Genomic DNA, 18,753 nt, shown 5'->3' on the forward strand with positions numbered 1-18,753 from the left:
ATATTCATATCACAGTAACTTGCATTGCAGTTCTAGATGTTAGAGGACATTCTCAAGGGAAAAGGTGAGCAACCAGAGGTTGTATGTGCATTGGTACCAACAACATAAGTAAAAAAAGGAGTGTAGGCATGCAGAATGAATATAGTGAGTAAGGTAGAAGGTTCAAAAATAAGACCTGAAGATTGTAATATCAGCATTGCTCCTGGTGCTGTGTTGGTGAGGCTACGAACAGGAGGAAAAGGCAGATAAATCTGTGCCTGCTTGTATTTACCCCATCTATACCATAAGACCATAAGGCATTGGAGCAGAATTAGGCCAGTTGGCCCATCGAGTCTGCTCCAGCATTCCCTCATGGCTGACGGAATTTTTTTCTCAGACTCAATCTCCTCCTGCCTTCTCCCCATATCCCTTCCTGCTCTGACCAATCAAGAACCTATCAACCTCTATCTTAAATACACATTAAGACTTGGCCTCCGCAGCTGCCTGTGGCAAAGAATTCCACAAATTCACTACTCTCTGGCTAAAGAACCTCCTCCTCATCACCATTCTAAAAGGACATCCTTCCATTTTGAGGCTGTGTCCTCTAGTCTTAGATGCTCCCAATATAGGAAACATCTTCTCCACATCCACTCTATTAAGGCCTTTCACCACTCAATAGGTTTCAATGAGGTCATTCTCTCGTTCTTCTGAACTCTATTGAATTCAGGCCCAGAGTCATCAAATCTTCTTCATATAACAAGACAGTCAATCCTAGAATCATCTTCCTGAAACACCTTTAAACCCTCTCCAGTTTCAGTACATCCTTTCTCAGAAAAGGGGTCCACAGTTGCTCACAATACTTCAAGTGAGGCCTCTCCAGTGCTTTATAAAATCTTAACATTAAATACTTGTTTTTATATTCTATTCCTCTTGAAATGAATGCTAATATTGCATTTGCCTTCCTCACCACAGACTCAGCCTACAAATCAACCTTTTGGGAATCCAGCACAAGGACTCCCAAGTCGCTTTGCAGCACCTCAGTTTTTCACATTTCTGTCCATTTAGAAAAAGTCAACATTCATTTCTTCTACCAAAGCGCATGACCACACACTTCCCAAAACAGCATTCCATCTGCCATTTCTTTTCCCATTCCCCCTATTTGTCTGAGTCCTTCCGTAGCCTCTCTAAAGTCTGTCACGAGCCTTGTAGCCCATCAGGCCGGTGGTTATGCTGGTTTCAATGGCGTGAAGTGACTGAGAGTACGAGACTCCACCCCCCCCCAACAGATCAGACGCCAGACTATCACGAGGTTAACCCCCAGCATTTTTGCCGGTACCCATTCTCAGCTGGGTAGACTGGAACATTGTGTGGTTAAGTGCCTTGCTCAAGGACACACACACCGCCTTGGCCGAGGCTCGAACCTACGACCTTCAGATCGCTAGTCCAACACCCTAACCACTTGGCCACACATTACACTCTGTAGCCTCTCTACTTCCTCAAACCTACCTCCCCTTCCACCTATCTTCATATTGTCTGCAAACTTTGCATCAATTCCATTATCTTAATCATTGACATATAAGTAAAAAGAATTAGTGTGGAATACCACTAGTCACCGGCAGCCAGCCAAAAAAGGCTCATTTTATTCCCTTTAATCCCTGCAATACCATGAGATTGTGGCTTGTTAAGCAGCCTCATGTGTGGCATCTTATCAAAGTGCTTCTGAAAATCTAAGCCTTAAAGCAAATCTAAGCCCTAAACCAATCTAAGCCCTAAACCAAATCTCCTTTGTCTATCCTACTTATTATTTCATCGAAGAACTCCAACATATTTGTCAGGCAAAATTTTCCCTTGAGGAAACCATTCTGTCTGTGGATTATTCTATCATGTGCCTCCAAATACCCTGAGAACTCATCCTTAATAATTGACTCCAACATTTTCACAACCAGTGAGATCAGATTAACTGGCCAGAAGTTTCCTTTCTTCTGCCTTTCTCCTTTCTTGAAGAATGGAGTGACATTTGTAATCTTCCAGGCTTCTGGAACCCTTCCAGGATCCAGTGATTCTTGAAAGAATCACTCCGCAATCTCTTCAGCCACCTTTTCCAGACCTCTGGAGTGTACATCTTCTGGTCTAGGTGACTTATCTACCTTCAGACCTTTCAGTTTCTAAGAAACTGCTCTCTAGTTATGGTAACTTCACACACTTCATGCCCCCTGACACTTGGAATTTCCACCATACTTCTAGTGTCTTCCACATTGAATAGTGATGCAAAATACTTATTCAGTTTGTCCACTGTTTCATTGTCCCTCATTACTACCTCTCTAACATCATTTTTCAGCAGTCCAATATCCACTTTTGCCTCTCTTTTACACTTTATATATTTGAAGAATCTTTTGGTACCTTCTTTTAATATTATTGGCTAGCTTACGTTCGTATTCCATCTTTAACTTCTTAATTACCTTTTAGTCACCTTCTTTTGGTTTTTAAAATTTCCCAATCCTCTAACTTCCCACTAATGTTATCTCTATTATATGCCCTCTCTTTGCTTTTTATGTTGACTTTGACTTTTTTTGTTAGCCACAGTGGTGTCATTCAACTTGCCTTTAGAAAATTTCTTCCTCTTTGGGATTCTCTGTGCATTCCGAATTACTTTCCTCAATTCCAGCCATTGCTGCTCTGCTGTCAACCCCACTAGTGTTCTTTTCCAATCGATTCTGGCCCACTCCTCTCTCATGCTTCTGTAATTCCCTTTAGTCCACTCTAATACCAAGACATCTGACTTTAGCTACTCCTTCTCAAACTTCACTATGAATTTGATCACATTATGATCACTTGCCCCTAAAGGTTCTTTAACCAAAAGCTCTCTGATCAATTATGGTTCATTGCACAACACCCACTCCAGAATAGCTGATCCTTTACTGGGCTCAACCATGAGCTGTTCTTAAAAAGTCACCTTGTAGGCACTCGAGAAATTACTCCTCCTATAATCCAGCACCGATCTGATTTTCCCAATCTATCTGCATATTGAAGTCCTCCATGACTATTGTAACATTGCCCTTTTGGCATGTATTTTCTATCTCCTATTGTAATTTGTATAACACTCCTAATTTTCTATACCTCTATCAAATTGGCTTTCAATCTTCTACATTTTCAGGAATAAAGCCCAAACATATTCAAACTTTCCTTATACCTAGGTCCTCCAGTCCTGACAGCATCCTTGTAAATTTTCTCTGTACTCTTTCAATCATATTTACATCTGTCCTTTAGGTAGGTGACCAAAACTGCACACAATACTCCAAATTAGGACTCACCAATTTATTATACAACTTCAACATAACATTCTAATTCCTGTCCTCAGTCCTTTGAACTATGAAGGCCAACATACCAAAGCTTTCTTTATGACTCTGTCTACCTATAAAGCTACTTTCAATGGGCATTTTCAGCCCATTTTTCCAGCTGGTCCAGATTCCACTGCAAGCTTTGATAGTTAACTTCACTATCACACTACACCCTCAATCTTAATGTCATCCCCAAATTTGCTGATCCAGTTAACCACATTATTACCCTGATCATTAATATAGATGACAAACAACAACGGGCCCAGCACTGATCCCTGCAGCACTCCACTGGTCACAGGCATCCAGTCAGAGAAGCAAAGATCTATTACCACTCTTTGTCTTCTCCTGCAAAGCCAATTTACTACCTCATCTTGAATGCCAAGTGACTAAACCTTCTTGACTAACCTACCGTGTGAGAACTTGCCAAATGTCTTGCTGAAGTCCCTGTAGACAACATCCACTGCCTTGCCTTCATCACCTTTCCTGGTAACTTCCTCCAAAAACTCTATAAGGTTAGTTAGACTCAACCTACCATGCACAAAACCATGTTGACTATCACTAATCAGACAATTTCATTCAAACTACTCATATATCTGTTCCCTGAGAATGCCTTCCAATAACTTTCCCATTACTGATGTCAGCCTCATCAGCCTATAATTTCCTGATTTATTCCTAGAGCCTTCTTAAACAGCAAAACAACATTGATTATCCTTCATTTCTCTGGCACCTCTTCTGTTGCTAACGATGATTTAAATATCTCTGCTGGTGCCCTGCATTTGGCTCCCACAGAGTCTGAGAGAACATCTTGTCAGGACCTGGGGATTGTCTTCCCTAATTTGCCAAAAGACAGCAAACCCCTTCTCTTCTGTAATCTGTATAGGGTCCAAGACCTCGCTGCTGCATCGCCTCACATCTATAGACTCTGTATCTGTCTCCCGAGTAAACACATGCAAAAAATCCATGTAAATTCTCCCCCATCTCTTTTTCTCCACGCATAGATTACCATTCTGATCTTCCAGAGGACTAATTTTGTCCCTTGCAATTTTTTTTTTCTGAACAGATCTATAGAAGCCCTTAGGATTCTCCTTCACCTTGTCCGCTAGAGCAACCTCATGCCTTCTTTTAGCCCTTCTGATTTCTTTCTTAGGTGTTCTCTTGCATTTCTTATACTCCTCAATTGCCTCGTTTGTTCCTCCTGTACCTGCTATACACCCCTTTTCATCTTAACCAGGGCCTCAACATCTCTTGAAAACCAAGGTTCCATAAACATGTTATCCTTGCTTTTTATTCTGACAGGCACATACTGTACATATGTTGTGTTTTCAAAATCTCTCTTTTGAAGTCCTCCCACTTACCAAGTACACGTTTGCCAGAAAATAGCCAGTCCAAATCCACACTTGTCAGATCCATTCTGATACCACCAAAACTGGACTTGCTTCAAGGACCAAGGACCAGACCTATCCTTTTCCATAATTACTTTGAAACTAATGGTATTTTGATCACGAGATAAAAGTGTTCCCCTCACAAACTTCTGTCACATGAACTGTCTCATTCCCTAATAGGAGATCAAGTATTGCACACTCTCTCGCTGGGACTTCTATGTACTGATTAAGGAAACATTCCTGAGCACATTTGACAAACACATCCTATCTAGTTCTTTTACAATCTGAAAGTCCCAGGCAATATTTGAAGATTTAAAATCATCTACGGTCACAACCTTATTTTTCTTGCAACAGTCTGCAATCTCTCTACTAGTTTGTCCCTCTAAATCCCACAGACTGTTGGGTGGTCTGTTATAGAGCCCCATTAACGTGGTCATACCTTTCTTATTCCTCAGTTCCACCCATAGAACCTCACGAGGGGAGTTCTTGAGTCTGACCTGTCTGAGCACAGCCGTGACTTTTTTCCTGACTAGTAACACCACCCCATCCCCTTTAATCCCTCCTGCTCTGTTGCATCTAAAACAATGGCCCCCAGAATATTGAGATGCCAGTCCTGCCCCTCCTGCAACCAAGTCTCACTTATGGCTATAATACCATAATTCTATGTGTTGATCCATGCCCTGAGCACATCTGCCTTTCCTACAATACATCTTGCATTGGAATATATGCAACTTAGGCATTACTTGTTCTGCGCAAATTCATGGCAGATGCAATTTAATGTGGATAAATGTGAAGTTATCCACTTTGGTGGCAAAAATAGGAAAACAGATTATTATCTGAATGGTGGCCGATTAGGAAAAGGGGAGGTGCAACGAGACCTGGGTGTCATTATACACCAGTCATTGAAAGTGGGCATGCAGGTACAGCAGGCGGTGAAAAAGGCGAATGGTATGCTGGCATTTATAGTGAGAGGATTCGAGTACAGGAGGTACTACTGCAGTTGTACAAGGCCTTGGTGAGACCACACCTGGAGAATTGTGTACAGTTTTGGTCCCCTAATCTGAGGAAAGACATCCTTGCCATAGAGGGAGTACAAAGAAGGTTCACCAGATTGATTCCTGGGATGGCAGGACTTTCATATGAAGAAAGACTGGATGAACTGGGCTTGTACTCGTTGGAATTTAGAAGATTGAGGGGGGATCTGATTGAAACGCAAAAGATCCTAAAGGGATTGGACAGGCTAGATGCAGGAAGATTGTTCCCGATGTTGGGGAAGTCCAGAACGAGGGGCCACAGTTTGAGGATAGAGGGGAAGCCTTTTAGGACCGAGATTAGGAAAAACTTCTTCACACAGAGAGTGGTGAATCTGTGGAATTCTCTGCCACAGGAAACAGTTGAGGCCAGTTCATTGGCTATATTTAAAAGGGAGTTAGATATGGCCCTTGTGGCTACGGGGGTCAGGGGGTATGGAGGGAAGGCTGGGGCGGGGTTCTGAGTTGGAGGATCAGCCATGATCATAATAAATGGCGGTGCAGGCTCGAAGGGCCGAATGGCCTACTCCTGCAACTATTTTCTATATTTTCAGAAGGTCTTTGACAATGTGCCACACAGAAGACTACTAATCAAGATAAGAATGGTATTACAGGAAAGGTATTAATATGGATAGAAAATTGGCTGACTGGCAGGAGGCAAAGAGTGGGAATAAATATGGCTTTTTCTGGTAGGCTGCCAGTGACTAGTGGAGTGCTGCAGGGGTCAGTTTTGATACCACTTCTTTTCACATTATATACCAATGATTTGGATGATGGAATCGATGGCTTTGTGGCCAAATTTTTGGATGATATAAACATAAGTGGAGGGGCAGACACTGTTAAGGAAGAGGAAATACGTTGAAGGACTTGAACAGAATAGGAGAATAGACAAAGAAGTAGCAGATAGAATACAATGTGGGCAAGTGTACGGTCATGCACTCTTTGGTAGGATGAATAAAGGCGGAGACTATTTTTAAAATGGGGAACAAATTTAAAATTCAGAAGTGGAAAGGGATTTAGCATCCTTGTGGAGGATTCCCTTACTTTAACTTGCAGGTTGAATCAGTGGCGAGGACGGTAATGCAATGTTAGCATTCATTTTGAGAGGACTAGCATATAAAATCAAGAATCTAACATAGAGGCTTTAAAAGGCTTTGGTCAGACCGCACTTGGAGTATTGTGAGCAGTTTTTAGCCCCTTATCTAACAAAGGATGAGGTGCCATTGGAGAAGGTCCAGAGGAGGGTCACATGAATGATCCTGGATATGAAAAGGTTAATGTATGAAGAGCTTTTGGTTGCTCTGGGCCTGTACTCACTAGGGTTTAGAAGAATGAGGGGGAATCTCATTGAAACCTATCAAATATTGAAAAACACAGATAGAATAGACACTGAAAGGATGTTTTCAAAAGTGGAATAGTCCAGCACCAGAGCGTACAGCCTCAGAGTACAAGGACATCCCTTTACAACAGAGATGAAGAGGAATTTCTTTAGGTAGGGAGTAGTGAACCTGTGGAATTCATTGGCACAGATAACCGTGGAGGTTGAGTCATTGGGTCTCAAAGGTTACAGGGAAAAGGCAGGAGAATGGGGATAATCAATCAGCTCAATCAAATAGTGGAGCAGTCTCGATGGGTCGATTTCTGCTCATGTGTTTTATGGTCTAGCTTCATAAATGTCCTGAGTATGCCAGGTTAATTGATGACATCCCTTCTCATTCCCTTTCAACTAATATGTAAGCTGCAGGTTTCAAAGTATAGGTGTCTCAGAGGCCGAGAAAACAATAAAATTCAGTACTGTTTGTTTGCTTCCACAAACTTACTTTAAAGATTAGGAAAATTAATTCAACTTTACACCTGGTATGGCCTATACACAAAGTCTACTCACGTCAAAGATTTGAGGTGCATCTTAAATGAGCAAAGAAAATGCTTTGTCATCAAATTCAGAGACACTTAATAAGGTCAGATTTGGAAAAGCACTATTATCTCTTAGGTTAGTGGGAGATTGTAAGGGGTAGCCAATGGACAGATTTGAAAAATAGATTGCCAAATGCGAGATTAAGCTGCAACTTAGCAGGAAGCGTCTAGGTAACTCTAAGACTGATTTCAAATCTTCTTTTACATGACTGACGTAAATTCTAATGACCAGCTTGATGAGAAGGAATCAGGATTGATGAAGACCAAACACACAACAAAATTTATGTACCTTCAGTAACTGTGCCTATGGGTCCTTCGGTAATTACTGCTGGCTGTTTGTGAACTACTGTCGGAGCAGTCAGCGTTGATAATGATAGCATTAGTTGTTCCTGTACATCTGGCAGTGAGCTGAATTCCTGCACTCTGAAGATCAGACCTGGGTCGATTGACATTTCCTGGAGCTGTAATGGATCAGAATCTTTGGCTGCTATAGCAAAGGTCAACACAGCAGCTCGCTTCAATGCATCTTTCAGCTGCCCAGCATAACCTCCAGACCTCCCACCAGTGATCAGCACTAAGATCTGAGGAACTCCTTCCTCTTTCCTACTCCCTGCAGATTGGGTGAAGTGGTATCGGAGCACATAGTCTACCGCCGCACCAGTATTGAGAGAGGTTCCACCTCTTAGACTCAGTCCTTTCACATGAGACAGAAGTTCATCTTCTGAAGAATATGTATTCAAGTAGAACTCAGTCTCTGCAAAGTTGCTGTACTGCACCAAACCTACTTGAATTCTGTTTCTTCCAATGTCAAGATTTTCTATGACACTAATGAGAAAATCACGAACATACATAATATTTGCATTCCCGACATTATTTGATCCATCGATAAGGAATACAATATCTCTCCTGCTTGCATCTGGGGGAGCAACTGAAAGAAATATTGTGTTGTTTAATAGCAATGCTAAAGAAGCATTTAAGCAAACATACAAACAGGTAGAGAATAGAGGGATGTGGACCAAGTAGACATGTATGGGATTAATTAGATTGGTATCATGGTTAACATATTCACACAGAGTCAAAGGCCCTGTCTGTACTGCGATACACTTATATGTTTTATAACATAATTCTAGCTTTATAATACATATTCTAAATGCCAGACTGCTGTAGAAGTGAATTTCACATTCATCCATCTGGTAAGTGATAGACTGATAAAATATCAGAGCATGCCATTTTTTCAATTTGACCACACCAACCAGTGGGCACCCCACCTGTATTCCATCTTCCAGCAACCTGACCCACATAACCTTCAATGAAAAGGCAGTTCAAATGCTTACCTAGACACCTCTTCAATGTTGTTAGCAACTCTAATTCTATCAATCTATCCCGTAGTGTATTCCAGATGCTCGTGACTTTCTGGGTAAAAGATGTCTCCTCAGATCCCCTTTAGATCCCTCCCCTTTACCCTAAATCCAAGCCATCTAGTTTAAACACCTCTGTCAAGGGGAGAAAAGCTCATCTTCCCCTTCACCTGGTTTCTCCTATCACTTGCCGTCTTGTACTCCTTCCTCTCCCTCCATCTTCTTGTTCAGGCTTCTTCCCTCTTCCTTTCTCATCCTGATAAAAGGTCTCAGCCCAAAATATTAAATGCTTATTTCCCTTTACAGAGGCTACCTGACCTGCTGAGTTCCCCAGCATTTTGAGTGCGTTGCTCTGGATTTTGCATCTGCAGAATCTCTTGTGTTGGGAAGAGATTCCTGTGTTCTACCCTATCTATGCCAATAATGATTTTATATTCCTCAATCATGACCCTTTTTAACCCCTTCTACTCCAGGTAAAACAGGCCCTAGCCTCTCTAGTCACAACCTAAAGTGCTCCATCCCTGACAATAACTGATGAGTCTCTTCTGATGCCTGTCCAGTCATGAGACTCAGTGGCAGGATGACTTCTGCACTAATGGGTTGTTGACCTCCTCCTAGGACGAAGGTTCTGCAGCAATGGAAGTCCAAAGCATTAAACTACAAACCCATTCTGGCTTTCTTCCCTTTCCTTTCCAGTCCTGATGAAGGGTTTTAGGTCAAAACGTTGATTGTTTATTCATTTCCGTAGATACTGCCTAACCTGCTGAGTTCCTTCTGCATTTTGTATGCGTTGCTCTTGATTTCAAGCATCTACAGAATTGTTGGGTCTATGTCCCTATCTGCTCTCTCAAAGGGACATACCATTCCAATGTTTATACCTCAACTACCATGAGAATCAATTATATAGTAATTAACACATGCCATTTGGAGAACTGTTCTGTGAACAATTTGGATGCTTTACAATTTAACATTTATTAAATGTTATTGACTGTTTTAAGAGTCCTTACTGGCTGCAAAATTAGGTTGCTTAAGGTGCTCTGACAAGGCAAAGTATGGCTTCAAATCAAGTCGTCCAAATTTAATATGGCATTTTATTCATCAACTCATTTTATTTTCTAATAACAGTTTTTCCTTAAATGGCAAATCCTGATATTGAATAAATGTTTGCTTATGGATTATTAGGAAAAACTATTTAGTTCTTTCCTGAATTTGGAGAGGATTCTTTTTATTGGTGGTATCAGCCTGTTCCAAATATTTGATTTTTTTTATACGTTTGGCCAAATCTGACTCAGTAGTTGGAGAAGAATATCAAGATTAACACTAAGGATTTTCTTAAGTATTTAAGATGTTTCTTTTTCCCTGATAGATTATTAGGTATGTGAGGAAGATAGAAATAAATCAGGGGGAAATCTTACCGGATTAAATGATTAACAAATGGCTTAACTGAGGAGATAAAAATGGGTAAATATCCACAGAATCATGATATCTATACTGGGATGTCAGCTTTTCACCTCTTGAGAAATAGATAAATGGATGAAAGGATGCATACGGGCACATTGCTGAAAGGGCCAAATTTAGTGTCACAGTAAATCATTAGACAGGAGGAAGGTTTTGCAAAGGATCACTGCTAGGTTATGTTAATATAGTATAGCGTGGAAAATGCAAAGTTATTCATTTTGGAAGATGAGAGCAGCAGAGAGATTTGGAGATAACAATTTGCTGGAGGAACTCAGCAGGCAGAACAGCATCTGTGGGAGGAAAGGGATGGCTTGTTTTCTGGGTCGAAATCCTGCATCAGAACCAGTCCTGTTTCAGTATGAAATGTCAATGATTCCTGTTCTCCCACAAATGCTTCTTGAACCTTTGAGTTCCTCCAGCAGATTATTTGGTGGTCCAGATTCCAGCGTCTGCTGTCTTCTGTTTCTTGAAAAGTGTTGCGTTCAAGATATAGCAATTACTGTGATCTAGTAGACATGTATAAAAATGTTTTTAATGCTAGATTTTACTTCATTGCAATGCAGATGGAAGTCTTGTTACAGCTCCAAAAGGCTTTGGTTAAATTGTATATGATGAGATCTGAACACACAATAAGAAATATATATTGAAGATGAAATGATACCAGGGTTGAAAGGGTTGTATTACATGACTTGAGCAAAGAAGGTTAAGGATTGATCTTTCTGAGGTTTTTAAGAAATGTTTAACATAAATTGATAAGATAAATGGTTAGGAAATCCATTGGTGGGAGACTGCATAGCAAGGAGCCCTAATCCAAAAAAGAATTGAAATTAACTGTTCAGAAAGCACTCCTTCACACAAAAGGGCATTCGAAATCTAGGACTCTCTTTGTAAAAAAAGCTTTGGAGGCTGGAGTGAGTTGAGATGTTAGGGCAATTGAAAATATCAGAACTGAGAATAATGTTTTTTTTTAGGTTTTGAGAACCAAGAAAAATAGATAACCAAACAGAATTGTTATGATCTAATTGAAATCTGGATCAGCCATTTCCTGGGTCTGAGAAAATAATGCTGAAGCTCATGTTACTTTCCTGATGACTTTAAGTATCACAATAAGTCACATTTTTTTACTCTCCCTACCATTGCTAATCATTTGTTTTTGAAAGTAGCTTATATAAAACGACTGAAAACAAATGTGTTTAGCAAGTAGTTAAGAACAATTTACTGTATTGAGCAAAGTCAATAAACCCTAACCCCCAATGAAATTTGACCTTGGCAGAAACACTTTAATTATCATGTGCATTTTGTTCGTTAGACGATGCAAATATTCTAATTAGCAATCAGCTATAGCTACAAAAAAATAGGTATTTGAAATAAACAATTAAAAGTGAATAAAAACTAAGCCTTAAGTAGCTGAAAAACAAAATAATCATTTAAAATACTTAAGTAATTAATGACAGCGCCACCTATCACCTGGTCAAATGTAGGATTCCATGCCTAAAACCATGTGGAAAATGTCCTAGGACCCAAGGTTGTCCATACACCTGAGTGACGGCTGTTCTAGTTAGATTTGCTGGCAAAGTTCTGTGACATCCACCAAATTTTGTTTTTAAACCATGTCTATTAATGCCTCTATTCCTTAGAAAATGTGACTTCGTAAAACAGTATATTTGGCAGACTCTCTTACATTTGAGCAAGATATTTTAATCTCCTTCCAAGAGAGAGTAAGGAATAGGAATAATGTCTGGTTCAGGCGTCTGGTGCTGTACATGAGCATGTAGAATGTTATAGACCTGGAAACTAGGTCTCACCGAAGGAATATACGGATTGTTGGGCTGCAAGAAGGAGCTGAAGATGGAGATTTAATTGCTTACTTTGGTAAGCCTTTTCATACCTTATTTCCTACCATATTATCACAGCCGCCTACTATAGAAAGAGCACACAGAGCTTTTACTTCGAAATCTAAAGATCGAAACAAACCAAGGTCTGTTCTGGTTTGTTTTCATCACTTTAAAATTAAAGATCAAATAATGCAACAGGCAAGAAAACATAGCGTTTTTAAATTTAAGGAATCTGAGCTCCGTTTTTATGAGGATTATTCGAAGGAGATAATGGAACAAAAATCAAAATTTTCTCTGCTAATGAAACAGGCATATGATAAGAAACTGTTTCCTTCCTTGCATTACCCAACAAGAATTAAAGTTTTTCCTTCTAATTCTCCTCCTCATACATTTTTTGATCCTAAAATTGCACTGGTGTTTGTTCAAACTATACCTGCTGCAACTGCTGAAATATTTTAATTATCATGTACATTTTGTTAGTTAGAAGATGCAAATATTCTGATTAGCAATCAGCTATAGCTACGTTGATAGAAGAAATGAAGTGAGTCTATTTCGATTCTTTCTGTTAAGTAAGTTGAAATTTGAAAATAAGTTTAGAATGGCCTTATTATTTACATTGATGTTTGAGTCTGATTAACGTTGATACAATACATATACATGCATATTTTATTATTTTCCATTAGATATGTGCTCCTATCCTAAAATCATTTGATTTACTTTTGCAAATGTAGGGTTCTCAGTAATATTAACTGTAGTGTTATAATGAAATGGCTTCTCTGTAATGTTAACTGATGAAGTAATGTGCTTTGTAGCTGAAATGTTTGGTTTATAATTATAGATAATGGGGAACTAACCAATGGAAGTCATGTTATTCTATCTGTATGTGTGGGAACCTGGGTAAGTGCGTGGGAGATCGGCAAGGAGAGGCGAAGAGGAAGTATGTGCAGGAATCACTCTGGTAGACCACCGTGGTTGGTCCCAGTCTGAGGGTAGTGGAGTTCAGAGGAAAGCGAATGGTGGATCAAGGATATTGTGTGAGCTCCAACATTGTGCACGAACTGTATAATCCCTATTATTGGCGCCTTTTTAATTTATATTTTTGCTTCTTTATTAACCCCATAGTCACAGTAAAATTTATAAAGTGTAATCGTTTAAACGTACATTGTGTACTGCCTGATATTTTACGTTGTGCGTTGTACCGGAGTGCATTACACAGCATCTACGCAAACGTGAGACACAGTTTGGCGGGCAGACGGTGGTTTCCCCCTAGACGAACGTGGGTTGATAGACCTGAGTGTTACACAAACATTGTCTCTGCCATAGTTTCCTACCCTGCTTTATTTTCCCATGCTCCTTTTGCTGTGAGAGTGTGTTTCTCCTGGCTTTCTGTGGTCATGCTAGATGGTTTGCTGGTCTTAAAGAGTTTCGTTAACAGCAAAATGCATACAGCACAAGGCTGAGTGCAACAAATAAAATAAATCAAATACCTGGTTCAATGGGAGCAGTTGGCTCTTCAGGCATTGGGTGAGGAGCAGGCAGTGTCGTTAATAGTGTTGTCACGTCTTCTTCTATGTTTGGCAAAGAATACATCGTATTTGAACTGAAGACTAAGCTGGGATCGATTGCAATATCACTTAGTTGCATTAAGTCAGCATTCTTGACTCCAATTGCAAAAGTTATGATAGCAGCTTGCTTCATTGCATCTGCAGATGGTTTGACATCATCACTGGACCTTCCACCAGTAAGCACAACCAAAAACTGAGGAATGCCATTTCGCCTCCTACTTCCAGCAGAGCTGATAAAATGGTATCTAAAAAGGTAGTCCAATGCAGCACCTGTATTAAGTTTAGTCCCACCTTTTAATTTCAGTCCTCTTACATGAGACAAAATTTCAGCTTTTGATAAGTAGGTGTTCAGATAGAATTCAGTTTCTGCATAAGTGCTGTACTGCACCAGACCTACTTGGATTCTGTCACTTCCAATGTTGAGATTTTGAATTATATGTGTAAGAAAATCACGGATTTGTGGAAAATCCGTCTTTCCAATATTGTCAGATCCATCGATAAGGAACACAATGTCTCTCTCGACTTCGTCATCAGGAAAAACTGGAACAATATGCATTATATTTCACAGCACATTATATACAATTGCACAAATACAATTTTCATTCAAATAGCCAAAGTTATTGAATAACTAAATATCCAAAAGCAATTTTGAAGAAGATCAGGGACTAGGAAATGGGAGAAATATTTAGCCAATTTATTGGCTCCCAATCTAAGAGGACAATTTTGATGAAGGATTTGAAATAGGTACAAAGAATTCAGAGGGGGAGAAAAACCCTCAGAAGGATGTGACTGAAAGGCATAGAATTTGCAAGAGATAGAAAAGAGGCAGTTTAAATGGTACATCAAAAGGAGGTGTGATGGAAATATCACAACTTGGGGAAAAGGTATTTTATTGACTTATTTCATCGAAGGATGTGCGTGTTGCTAACTAGGCCAGCATTTATTGTCGATCTCTAATTGCTTCTGAGCAGGGAGCTTGGCCGTTTCAGAAAGCAGTGAAGATTCTGAAATATTTATGTGTGAGACCAGGTAAGCAGGACAAATTTACTTCTCTGAAGAACATTAATGAGCCAGATGGTTTTATATATCTTTAAAAAATCTGCAGAGACTGTGTTTTTTAAATTAGGCTAGAAAATGCTGGGACACCCAACAGGACTTCGATCTGAAAAGTTAATCCCACTTCTCCTTCCATAGATGCTGCCTGGCTTGTAAGTGCTATTTTTTGATAATCTGATAGCATCCATGGCCACTACTAAAAACAGCTAACTTTCCTTTTATTTATTTATTTTCCTGAATTCTAATTCCCCAACAATTCTAATTATTAGGATTAGGATTTAAACTCCTCAGATCAATAGTCTAGACCTCTAGATTGTTAATCAAAGTATTTAACCAGTTTGCCACTATAAGTTAGATGGCATATGACAAAGGAATGGGGAACATACCCTACCTGTAAAGAATAAGCTATTCTACTTGTAAAGAAGATCACAGAAAGTATTAGCCATCTTTGTCCCCCTCCCCCTCCTGGTTCCACTCAGCAGTATACATACATAGTTTATTCATAGGTCAGTTCATCCAGTGACTTATCCTCACCACCACACCCCCCCCCCATCAGATTCCCATTCCAACCCAATTGTCTTCCTGTTTATCTCCCTCCAGCAGCTGTCTACAACTTTCTCCCAAGCCCTCCAACCACCATCTGTCATTCACCTCTCCCCTAGTGGTTCCCATTCTCACTTCCTTTACCTATCAGAGTCCAACACAGGTAGCCCGATGTAGTCCTGTTTATCTCTCTCCAGCAGGTACGTCCTATCTTCACACTCTCCCCTACCCCACCCCCATCACCCTGCTTTGTCGTTCCTCCATATAGATCTCAGCCTCTCCCTCTTTGCCTCCATTTATCGTTCCTTTGTCACCGTCTCACACAGCCCCCCCCCCCACCTGGCACAACTTGCCCATTATCTTACACCCCCTCCTCAATGCACCAATATCCTTGACTCCTCTCTCACTACCACCCTTCCCCCTCTTTCCACTCAACGTCTTGCCTCTCCCTGCTCAATCCTGATGCAGGTCTTTGACCCAACACGTTGTCATTTCTTTCTGTCACACAGACACTGCCCGTCCCACTGGGCTCCTCTAGCAGATTGTTTGATGCTCACAACAGATGCTGTCATGTTGTGAAAACTTTTGATGACAAGTATGAGGATATCAATGTGTCGGCAAGGATGAAGGTAAGGAATGAGAAAACATGATGAGCCAAAACCTGTGCACATTGGGACATTGAGATGAGAGTGCTGGCTTTGATAATGACATTTTATTTTCTGTTTGATAATAAAAGAGCCAAGCCCATAGTAACGTGAATGCCAGGTTAATTTACTTTCAAAGTAATCCTTTAAATAAAAATTAAAGTGTATATTAATCCATCAAACCAACTGAATGAAGGAAAGAATGTCTGAGCATCATCAAAATACTAGATACTTTATAAGCCAGAATACAAACTGTGTCCATTAAATGTAATAGCTGTTCTGAGCTGGGAAAATACAAATATTGATGTAACACCTTTTAACACGGTCCAGGCATTCCTACATGTTTTAATGCAAGCAAATTACTAAGTAGCAATCAGTTGCTGACAATATCAATAAACACGGCAGCCAAGCTAAACAGGTTTAGAGTCCAACAAAACGGGAAATGCTATAAGTGACATGTTGGATTTTCTTAAGCGGCTTTGATTGAAAGAGGAATATTGGCTAGGGCACTTGGAGAACCTTCTCGTCTCATTTGAGTAAGTATAATGTGATTTTTGATCCCCACTTGAACTTGGTTTCACATACTGTACCATTACTAAGAAACTGTACCATAACTATGCAGTCTTTCCCCAGTTCTGCATGCAATAATTATGTGCTCTTACCCTAGGAGCTTCTGTGAAGTGGTGTTATTTTAGGATGAGCTATTCCCCCTTTTTAAAGGACATATTCAGGATGAGAGAAGGAGATAGAAGGCAGGAAACTACAGATCAGTTTGCTTAACATCTGCCTTTGAGAAAACGTTAGAAGATATTTTTATGGAAGGATAGTCAAGGTGATTCTAGATAATCAGGCAAAGTCAAAGTGGTTTTGCAAAAGGCAAATTATGGTTGACCAATTGATTAGACTTTTTTGAAGAAGTGCTAAGGATAAAGAGGAACTGTTGGTTGTACCAGAAAGGGGCCACAACAAAGGTTACTGCTGAAAACAACAACTTAAATTGCAGAAGGTAACCTATCAAAATGGAATTATGATTGACTTGCAAACAGGAAACACACAGCAGGCATAAACTGGTCTTTTCTAGCTGACACACACAAATGTTGCTGGTGAACGCAGCAGGCCAGGCAGCATCTCTAGGAAGAGGTACAGTCGATGTTTCGGGCCCAGACCCTTTGTCAGGACTAACTGAAAGAAGAGCTAGTAAGAGATTTGAAAGAGGGAGGGGGAGGGGGAGGGGGAGAAGGTCTCAAAGCTCTCCGCTTCTTTTTGGATTCCAGACCTAACCAGTTCCCCTCTACCACCACCCTTCATCAGGTCTCGGCCCGAAATGTCGACTTCCTATAGATGCTGCCTGGCCTGCTGCGTTCACCAGCATTTTCTGTGTGCATTGCTTGAATTTCCAGCATCTGCAGATTTCCTCGTGTTTGCGTTTTCAGACCCACGTGTCATGTTTTGTCCATGGTCTCCTAAACCTTTCATTTCCATGCACTTGACCTGATGCCTTTTATTGCTAAATTTGTATGTCTAAATTATTGATGTCACAGAGATAGGTGGACAATTAATTTGTAAGGAGGAATATTGAAAGATTAGATACGTGGACAAAGAACTGGTCAATGAAGTATGATGTGGGAATTTTTTTTTAATGTCTATTTTCTCAGGAACAATGACAAAATAGCATATTATTTAAAATCTGAGAGTTTGGAGACATTTCATGTAGATGAGCAGTATGTAGATATGGCAAGTAACGAGGAAAGTTATTGTTATTCTGAAGGATGGAATACAAAGCTAGAGAGGTTATGCTTTATTATTTGTGGCATCATATGGACTACAGCTAAAGAACTATGAACAGTATTGGTATCCTCAGTTCAGGGTAACAGTACTGAAGGATGTAAGTGTTAATAGTCAACTGATACCTGGAATGACAAGCTATCTTGTAAAGAAAGGTAGCCAGACAAGGTTGCATCTTCTGGAGAGTGGATTTGATTGAGACATATACATTCTTGAGCAGTATTGACAGGCAGATATGGAGAGATTGCTGCCTTTATTGGACTATCTGGAACTAGGAGTCACCCATTTTAGACAGCAATTATGATTTTTTTTCTCTCAGATGGTTATGAATTTTAGGTATTTTGTTCTTCAAAGTGTGGTGGAGTCAGACTGCTTGAAATGTTTTAGGATAGATTCTTCATTGGGAAATGTGTGAAAAGTTAGCAGGGGTAGACAAGATTGCAAAGTTGAATTTCTAACCAAATCAGGTATGATATAAAAATGGTGGAACGTGTTGAAGAGTTAAGTATCCTTGCTCCTAATTTGTATCCTTATATGTAGGCACACTTCTCCTGGTAAACAATGTTCCAGAATAAATATAGAATGTTTAAAAATGTACCACCTACTACACTGTGCTCTTGGCCTGTGGAACCATGCATTAAAAGTTTTCTGCTTATCTGGGAACTGCTGAAATTGATTTCTAAAAGCACTGGCCATTTAAGTAGCTGGAAAGCTGCCCCTTGATCATAATTCTTGCATGACTTTCTTTCTGACTACCTTACTCTTGAAGCACTTGTTTATGAAATATTCGTCTCTGTTTGCAACAGTAATAGTCACATTAAGGATAAACCTAATGCAAGGGATGAGTTTTGCGCATCAAATACAC

General features: G+C 40.0%; 1 protein-coding gene across 1 annotated transcript in view; it reads right to left on the reverse strand.

Moving 5' to 3' along the window:
• The window catches only part of LOC134348766 (collagen alpha-3(VI) chain-like), a 118,699-nt gene that overhangs the window by 41,304 nt on the left and 58,642 nt on the right, over positions 1 to 18,753 (reverse strand). Inside the window, exon 13 of the mRNA XM_063052569.1 lies at positions 13,783 to 14,400. Within this exon, the coding sequence (XP_062908639.1) occupies positions 13,783 to 14,400 (618 nt within the window). The remainder of the gene's footprint in view (positions 1 to 13,782; positions 14,401 to 18,753) is intronic.

Source organism: Mobula hypostoma, chromosome 6 (assembly GCF_963921235.1).
Source record: "Mobula hypostoma chromosome 6, sMobHyp1.1, whole genome shotgun sequence".
Classification (NCBI taxonomy): domain Eukaryota; kingdom Metazoa; phylum Chordata; class Chondrichthyes; order Myliobatiformes; family Myliobatidae; genus Mobula; species Mobula hypostoma.